Here is a 9917-nt window from a genome sequence, read left to right as displayed (position 1 = left end):
CATCCCGCACACACACACACACACACACACACGAGTCTCTGCACTCGCCTATCAAGTCTTGTCCCGCACTCTGTTGCGTCGGGTCTCGCGGGAGCAGGTCTATAATCCACTGGCACTTGACTCGACAATGCGTGTGCTGCATCCTTTTTACAATCTCCAGATTATAAAACACTGCATTCTGTCAGCAATGTAACGCGGCAGTAACGTATAGAGACCTCGGCTTGTAACTATACTCTAATTACTATTTTGAAAATTATAACGCGTTAAATTACTCCGTTACTAAAAAAGTAATCAAATTACAGTAATGCGTTACTAAGTAATGCGTTACTGCCCAACACGGGTTCTAAGGTGGCTAGGATGTTGTTATGGTGTTGCTAGATGGGTGTTCTAAGGTGGTGATATATGGGGCAACTTTTTTGAACAATGTTGTTTGGGCACTTTTCCATTGAGAATGGGCAACAAATTTCTATCTGGATACTTTAGATCGGTCGAGGTGCCCTGTGTCTCACCTGGTTGCCCGTTGACGGCAACATTGCTCAAAAAGTTGCCCCGTGTATCATCACCTTTAGAGTGATCTGGAATGTTGTCCACTGGTCCAAGTCACAAGATATGCCCAGGGATATGATTTCAATTGGACAGTCACATCCAAACATAAAAAAAAAAAATAATGTAGAAAACACACTCTCACCTTTCCTAAAAGAGGGCCTTGTATAATCTTGGGGTATTTCTGTGTGGCGCTGTTCCCATGGCCCAGTTTGCCGTAATCTCCGTCTCCCCAGCTGAACACCTCTCCCTCCGCCGTGACGGCGAGCGTGTGTCCGTCTGATCCCTTGGAAGACGACACCTTCCTCATGGTACGAGGCGGTTCCAGAACCAGCTTTTTGGGCATGGACTGGTTATTAGAGTCTCCCAGTCCCAATCGACCATAACTACCCTTCCCACAAGCCTTCACTGCACCATCAGCAGATACAGAAAACGTGCAGTACTGGCCTGCCTCAATCTGCAGGTGGAAAGAGAAGAGCACCATTTAGAGCCAAGTGAATTGAATCAACTGTGATGGAGATTGCCTAAACTGTATTAGTGAAAGGGCACAGTTTATTAAGATGTGGCTGCTGTTTTCTAAATTGCATTTCTCAATAATAATGAAAAGACATGTCTGTTTTAAAAAGTAGAGACTTCAGATTAGGTAACCAGTCTTTGCACAATACATACTCTGTTAGTTAGAGAGGAAACAAAGAAATTTAGTTCAATAAGCTGGTCTACTATTATTTATAATGCAGTCAGTAACCACTATGAAACTGACGGCATTATAAACTATATACTGTTTAAATAAATAAATAAGATAACTTCTTGTGGCATCTTAAAGCTGTAACAAAAGGCACAAAAATCTTAAATTAAATAAAGTAGAAAAATAATATAAATATTAAAAAATAAAATAAATAAAAAAGGACAAAATATGCCCTATTTTCAGATTTCAATATGCATATTTATTTTGATGATTTTACAAAAAAATAATAATTTAGTAAGCAAATTAATTAATTAATTTACAGATCCCACTTTTTCTCCCTATCATTTCTTGTCACCTCTTAAAGCTGTAATAAAAATAAATAAATAAATTAAATAAAGACACAAAAATCTGCAATAAAATAATTAAATGTATAAATAAAATGTTTAAAATATAAAATAAAATGAAATGAATGAAAAAGAAAAAATGCCATTTATATTACCAGATTTCAATATGCATATTTCATTCAATCATTAAAAAAAAATTATAATAATTTGGCCCTATATGATGGATCTGTTGTCATGCAGCTAACAATTTAATTTACAGTACACTTTCTATTTATTTCTGTCATACAGAAAGTGGAACGAAAGGACCTTTTAATTAAAAGTTCTTTTGTAAAACTGTCAAACTGAGCGTTGCGATCTGACTCATTACATTTTTCTTCAAGTGGTCTGTCTCCTCCTCCCCATGCTGTCTCTGTTGAAATTAATGTTAGCTTCACGACGGCTTCCAGTTATTTGGATTTTCAATACACTTGAGGAACATAAACCCACACAAACCATTTGTGCATCGCTGAAGCCCTGAGCCAGTTTGGGCTGTAAAATCTTCTCCAGCGTTCCCTCGGCGAGTTGATGGCTGCTGTTGCTGCCCCACACGTACACCATGACGGCATCAATTTCGGAGCCGGAGGAAGAGGAAGAGCCCGCACTGCATAAGCACAGGCAGTTAGAGGCCAGGGTGCAGATCTACAACACACATGCACATATACAGATTAAAAATGTACTTATCAGAATAAATAGTGGCCAAAGTCTCTCATACTCAGCCTGAGAATTTTTTTTATAACACATAATACTACAGTCTGAGAACGCTTGTAGGTTTATTCACACAAACACACCTCTTCAAAGAGGCAAAGAGCAACATGCGAGAGGCTACAGAGTCCATCTGCATCTTTCTTCAGCACCTGAGTATTGATGGATTCACCACGAATAGCCTGCAACAACAAACAACAAATTAATCCCAATAATATTAGCAGCTACAATATATATTGCTAATTGAAATACTATAGAAACACAAAACCTGATAACATACTTAATGCATGTCACTGATACATCTATGTGATCAAGTTTTTATTCTAACAGTGTTCTAACCACAGCCTTTAGCTCTGACAAAATAAAATGGTGGCGTATTGCTTGAAGTTGCAATGAAATGGAAGTAGTGACAGATCCTTTCTCCCATATTATGATGTAAGGCTGTAATTTTCGGAAAAGAAAAACTGTAGGGTAGGGGCTTGGTTCAATCCATTGGTTGTTGATTGAATGATTAAGAATTACGAGGTCAAAACAAACTGGAAAAAAATTAAACACACACGGTTCACAACTGTTCACAATAAGATCAATGGATTTAAAAATAGATAGGGCGAATTTTCTTTTCATTCCGACTTTAAATATAATGCTTAAAATAGGACACAATGTGTTCCAGATGATAGACTCTTTCCAAAACATTTTGATAATGGCTGGTCAATATTACTCGAAAATAAAAGCATACATTTATGTTTTCAAATTCACTAACACCACCCATTCAAAAGGTCGATTAAATGATAGGAACAAAAAGTGAAACTGCAATCGCAACCCAGGTCACTTCTGTAATGGATTAAAACTAAATATTCATAGAGAAAACTAAATGCAGAGTAGGACTTGTGAGGTGATAAGTGACCTGAATGAAAAGTTGGCTAAAACGCAACATCTAAATCACTGTTTGACTATTGGTTAGCATTATCAAGTGGCCCAGGCAACATAGGTCGACATTAGCATGAAAGGAAATTAATTTACTATGTTTTGATTGAAGATTGAGAAGATAGTCTCTGGCTCCACCTCACCAAAGTACTGAACTTTGTACTCAGGAGTAGGAGAATATTTAAACTAACAGCTCCTTTAGTACAGGGAACAACTTCTGCTGAACTTCAAGCACAGAAGCCTTGAAGTAGACATATTTCCCATTGATTAAGACATGAATAAATTAGAGCACGGCACATGGCAGGTCTGGTGTGGCTCAGGCAGCTTTCAGAGCTGGGAAGATGGCCAAGAGCTCCCGGTCAAATGAAAGCTACAATCTTATTTAGAGCAAAGAGAAATGTTCAATCCATTCCTGCCCTCAATGAGAGGAATACAGAATAATGGTAAACTACTATATGGCGCTAATGTATTAGCAGTAACAATTAGCAACAATGACTTCCTTTAAGTGCTGAGGGAGGGATGAACAAATGGAGGAAAGTATTAGCCTAGCCTCAGTGCCGTAACTCTATACTCTCTCTGCGTTTGAAAGAGGCACAGCTTTCTAAATTAGAGCCCATTATCCATTGGTATTACTGTATATTACTTCACTCATGCCATTAGCATGACCGCTAGGTCATCCGCATGGTGCAGGAACACACCGTGTGCTGGCGCATCTGTTGCAGGGTTTGATGGATCAGCTCGTAGCCCACTCCAACTGTTTCAGTCGTGGTGGAGGCAGCGGAGGCGGCCAACGCCACCTCCACCCACTCCAGAAGGAAGCGCAAGGATCCTCTTTGTAAGGCTAACGAGAGAAGGAGCTCCAGGGATAGCCTGCGACCCGCCCGATCCGCCCCGGACCCACTGACCGCCGTCTTCTTTAGGAAGTCTCCAACCTGCATAAGACAGTCAAGCCCCACTGTCGGGATCTTGTTCTCGTTGGCCAAGGAAAGAGGAGGCAGGGCGGCCAGGACTGAAGACGCGGTGGCCAGTACCTCGTTGCACAGAGCGACGTCCGGTGGGTTCTCAAGATGCCCCCTCTGCCAACTCTGCCTCAGTAGGGCAAAAAGGAGACTCAACCCAGTCCGGACTCCCATTTCAATTAGAACATCTGTGCCCGACTTTGAACGGGAACTGCCTGTTGGCCAAGGCTCAGACACTGACTCCAGAGTGCCCCCTTCTGCACTGGAGGATGAGGGTTGGGGAGGCAGCGGTGCTCGGAAACGGTCGTGATACTTGCTATGGAGGGCGTAGAACACCCTCTGGAGGATCACCAGTCTGTGGTGCAGGGATAGGGCAAAGGGGGTCCTCGCCAGCATGCGGTGGGCCAGGCATCGCTGACTGTGGAGCAGTGCGGACAGATATTCCTCCTTCTCCTCCTCAGCGCTGGATTCGTACTGGAAGTCGGGCAAGCGTGGACCCATTAGGTCCTGCACTGGCTGAGCCAAGCCCACAACCTCTTTGTTGTAGACCAGTTTTGCATAGAGAGCAGCAGCTCCGTGCCGTGTGGCGGTCTGAACGCTGTCCTCCGCCGCCCAGGAGCTGTTCAGGTGCTCCTGCCACTTGAGCATCACGTGGGTCTGAGAAGGCACCATCACTGTACATTATTCACACACAAGAGGCACAAAGCTGGAAGAGAGAAAAAGAGAGAGGAAATTAAAAACACTGTTCAAGACTTAGCAAAGATTTCCGATGTGAGTTCGAAGGTTTCCGGTACAAACCCTACATGGTATGAGACACCGCAATTATACCCGAGCAAAAAACGTAAGGTGTGGTCACATTTACCATTGCTCTGTGAAATGTCATGGGCAAATTCCAGTCATGTCAGTAAGAATCTGTCTGACTGGGAGTTTTAAGTGAGGGTAAAAAAGATTTTGCTCGTGTTCGAGTTGCTCACACGAATTCACCATGTTGTCCAACAGAAAGCTAAGTGGGTTTGAAAGCGACTTATGTGTGAGAGGTGCTTCATGCATCACTATGCTGCTGACACTATTTTTGCACTTTGCTACTGGGAGAATCCCATATTCTAAGTTCAAATTGCTCTTCTTAGCCGAAAGGATGTTAAAGTTGTTGAATTAATAAATACATTTAATTTTAATTAATTTTAATAAATAATAATAAATACATTTAAATAGATAATCTAATCTAAATGTATAAATATAATTACAAAATAAAAATAAATAAATATTCTAAAACATTACATACTTTGAATTCCGTAGGCTGTTCTAAACAATAGGCACCACAACTTCTGACCTCTATGATGCCTCATTGTTACTAAATAATAAGGAAGCATGGCATTTATCCAGTCAAGTTTCTAGGCAGCTCAATAGGTTTTGGTACAGAGCTTGTGTCTGGCATCTTCACAGTTTTGTTTGTTATGGTGCATCTTGCATTTCCATTCATAATGCAAACCATGGACATGTTACCCATACTATTCAAATTATTTGTCGACCAATGTGTGTATTACAATGGTTCATTCTTAAATAATATTTGGTCCCCCTCAATCCAGAATATGTGGTTACATCCTTGTAAGAAACAGGCTACAAACTGCTCTCCTCCAATAACAGACGTACGTGTCTCTCCTCCAGGGCCTTTCTGAAGGAAATTTCTTGACAGACTGCGCTTGTTTTCCCCAGTCAGGATGTAAGAAATGTACCAGAGAACATATGTAGAAGTGAATCAAGGTCATTTTCATGAGGCATGGTTTGATTAAACATGAGGAACACATCGACTTATGCACAGCTTACTTATGCCGATGACAACAATAGTCATGCTTCACAGATAAAGCGAATCACGGGGCCCCACATCTTTGTGACTCATTACTCAGAAGGTTTAGACTTCACCCTAATCTAGTTACTATGTGTAAAACTGATTACAGACTCTAGCAGCTGTAACTAGCCTACAAATAACCTAATGAGAGATGATGTGAAGATGAAAACAGCACACAGGGTTCACCTTTCTGGGTCTCTTTCCAAACTGAGAGATAGCTTTCATCTGAAGATGTAACAATGAATAGCTTGAGAGCTGTGACATTTAAAAAAAAAAAACAGTTTGAGTATGTGATGTATTAGTTCAAACTATAACCTGTAAGCTCGAAAGACGATGGAGGCATTTTATTATCCCAGCATTGACTTTTTATGGCTATCCCCTTAAATGTAGCTACATGTCAGTAACACACACAAAGTTGTATTACTGTGCTCTGTTAAATACGATAAACAGATTTCTACATATCTGCCTATTTCTAGTTACATAACCAACACTGAAGACTGGAGTAATGGCTGTTGAAAATTCAGCTTTGTCATCACAAGAATAAATACATTTTAAAACATATTAAAATAGAAAACAGATATTTTAAATTGTAATATATCACAACATTACTGATTTTACTGTAATTTTGATTAAATAAAGTCACCTTGGTGAGCATTTCGAAAACATAAAAAAAACCTAATGACCCCAAACGTTTAAACATGCAGTGACTATACATTATCTTTTATTTATCATACACAATATTAACTTTCACAACTTTTCCAATGCTCTAAAGATGGGTTATTTCCATTTTTTTATATAAAAAGAGGAAATGAGGAAACTCCAGTGGTTAGGATGAGATCAATACTCATGATGTTTTATTTCAGTCTCGGAAAACATGATCAGCTAACATATGAATATGAAACCTTCCTCGATTATATTTGGAAATCAGTAGCCATTCAATCAGTAATGACTGACATGATGAATCCAACACTTGCACAGCAGTGTGATCTAAAATGGAAATCCAGGACTAAAACCTTGAATAAACCAGACACCATCAGCCTGAGAATTGAGCAACCTGGACGCCTGCCTCAGTTTCTCTCACGTCAGTGAAACCGGGTGGCCTTCTCATCACTTCGAGCAAGTTACCACCACCTCCTGTTGGTCAGTGTCCATGAGCAACATGACCCAGCACTTCCACGTCTGCCCTGAGTCTTACACCGCGGGATTTATTACACTCGACAGCCTCTACGGTTTCACTATGTATAAAAATAAAAAGGATGCTTCTCAAAGCTGCTTCACAGTTATGTGGGAGGTGGTGTGGGACCGAGTGTCACATTCCCTGGGAACTCTGACTAATCCTACGAAAACCATGACAATAACAAGTCCTTAATGTCTCTATGTAAAGAGACGCTGAGCTTATACTCTGAGGTGTTTACCACTTTGCAGACATATTGGCGTGAGTACAATGCACTGGTGGGTGTAAATATAGACAATCCTCAGTTACATGTTACTATTAATAATCAGAAAGAGGAACAGTAGTTATGCACCCAAACAGTAATTTTAGAGCATGTTTAAAAATAGATCAGAGGACATACAGTTTTAAACCAGTGTTGATTTGATAGCTGTTGCGTATGCTTTACACATTAAACTAGACGACAAAATAACAGCTGGGTTATTCCCGCTAAGAAGTACAAATGTGTTGGATATTATATTAAACTCACATTAAAAAAAAAATAGTAATAATAATAAAATGAACCATATTAGTTAGTTTTCATACACTACTGTTTAAAGTTTTGTGGTCGGTGAGATTTTTGTTTGAAAGTTTGTGTAAAGGCAATTCAGAGAATTGTAACACTATAATAACTAGAGCGCATTAGCGTCAGTGGTTTGCCCGCTCAATCGCAAGTTACTGTCATTACTGTTAGTTACTACAGTACAGCCTACAATTTGCTAGCTAGCTATGCCTTCGTCACGTAAATGCATATTACCTGGTTGCGATAACTTACAGAATACCGCTTGGTCTCCTTATTTAAATTTATTTGTATTTGACAGTTGTGAGAGGCGGCAGCTTCCCGCAAATGAGCGTGGTTTCAGGGCCGACAGCAGACATAACACCTACTCCTATCATGCAAACTAACAAGTAATTTATTCTTATGCTTAATTATTCTTTATGCTTAATTTTCAGCAGCTACTCCAGTCTTCAGAAATCATTCTAATATGCTGATTCACTGAAACATTTCTTATTATCATCAGTGTTGAAAACAGTTTTTGTGGAAACAAAGGTACATTATTTTCAGGATTCAGGATATTTTCTAGGATGACTAGAACGTTCAACAGAACAGCATTTATTGGAATTTTGCAATATTATAATTGTCTTTACTGTCACTATGATCCATTAAATGCATCCTTGCTGAATAATTTATTTCCATTAAAAACAAAATAATAATTAAATACTAGGTGTATATGCCAATGATATTTAATTACTTCAGGTTGGGGGAAAAATTTGTGAAAAACTGGCAAGTTAATCAAATATTTATTTTGACAAGATCAAGGATTTTTCTCCTCTAGAGTCAAAACAAACCACTGCCCATCCTATTAGACTTTTGTAAAATCCCTTTAACTAAAAGCCAGCTTCTTAATAACATTATCCTCCAGCAAGTCACATCATTTTGGATGATGTGCAACAGCACAAATATCAATATACACTAGCAACAGATTTTATGATGTATGTGCTGTTGCAATGTTTGTTTAACTTTAAAACAACCCAGTTTGATAAAATTACAGGCATCAGTATGATAGAATAAAAAATTCAATTCTCTCAAAACTCTCAGTGCCTTACTAATTTTAGCATCCTGTTAATTTTCTTAGTCTTTGTGTAAATAATCACATCTGACCAAAGCATGATAAAAGCATGAAAGTCTGCTACATCTTTTTATGGAAATATTTTCTTAAATTACAACACAAGCATATTATTTAAAAAAATATATTTTTACAGAGTTCATAAGAGTGCTGCATAACAAGAATGCCCTATTAAAAATTGGGATTATAATAACATATCAATCTCCTGTCTCTTTTGTCTTAATTCCTGAAAAGTTTTCAAGTATATTTCCTGGAAACTCAGATGCAAATGAGCCCACAGTCAAATGATGGAACGCACAAAAGATGTTAACCGGAAACAGAGACCACAGATATACCACAGGGTCATTCCCAGCCACAGAGGTGTAGGACTGAGCTTGAATCAATCAGACAAACATAAAGCTGTCCAGCCAAGATTTTCCATTGCCAAGTGCCTATCACTGTTGACCTTCTGTTGTAGACTGAAGTGGATTGAATTCAGCCAATCAGAATAGCCTGGGGGACTGATAGTCTGAACACCTGACTTGATCCAGGACAACTGTGACAACTAAAACTTCCATCCAGTCTGATCACATTTCAGACAGAGGCCATCAAAACATAGGGCATGTCAAGGTTTCAATGCATAAGAGGAGAAGAGAGTCAAAGGAGATAATATAAGGATAGCTACAAAGCTGAGCTTTGAGGTTTGTGTTGAATATGAGTGCAAAATGTCTCCTGAACACTGTGTATAAACATTAAATGTTTCATTTTTTCATATCAGAAGTGTCTGGCACCCGTTATGTGCTCTGGATCAACTTGTTTGGACCTCAAAGTAAACAATAAAGACTTTGATTATGAAACGCACCATAATGTCATGCAACATGCACTAAGAGGAAGTTCTCCTCTCACAGAATTGAGAAACTAAATAATTATTTTTTTAAACCTAAAATAATCATTAATTTTAGCCAAAGTGACTGTCAGAGAAATCTGATGTTAAAGTTCTGTCATCATTTACTCACCTTCATGTCATTCCAAAACACACACACACACACACACACACA

General features: G+C 39.0%; 1 protein-coding gene across 1 annotated transcript in view; it reads right to left on the bottom strand.

Annotated features, from left to right (window-relative positions):
* The window catches only part of LOC107701925 (probable E3 ubiquitin-protein ligase HERC1), a 75619-nt gene that overhangs the window by 61708 nt on the left and 3994 nt on the right, over positions 1-9917 (bottom strand). The window contains 4 exon segments of the mRNA XM_016504079.1: positions 689-1000; positions 2065-2250; positions 2400-2495; positions 3936-4902. Coding sequence (XP_016359565.1) covers positions 689-1000; positions 2065-2250; positions 2400-2495; positions 3936-4868 — 1527 coding nt within the window. The 5' untranslated portion in view covers positions 4869-4902.

Source organism: Sinocyclocheilus anshuiensis, unplaced genomic scaffold (assembly GCF_001515605.1).
Source record: "Sinocyclocheilus anshuiensis isolate Anshui unplaced genomic scaffold, SAMN03320099.WGS_v1.1 scaffold1184, whole genome shotgun sequence".
In the NCBI taxonomy this organism is placed as follows: Eukaryota; Metazoa; Chordata; class Actinopteri; order Cypriniformes; family Cyprinidae; genus Sinocyclocheilus; species Sinocyclocheilus anshuiensis.
The sequence above is the reverse complement of the archived record's forward strand: the minus strand, read 5'-3'. Positions and strand labels throughout refer to the sequence as shown.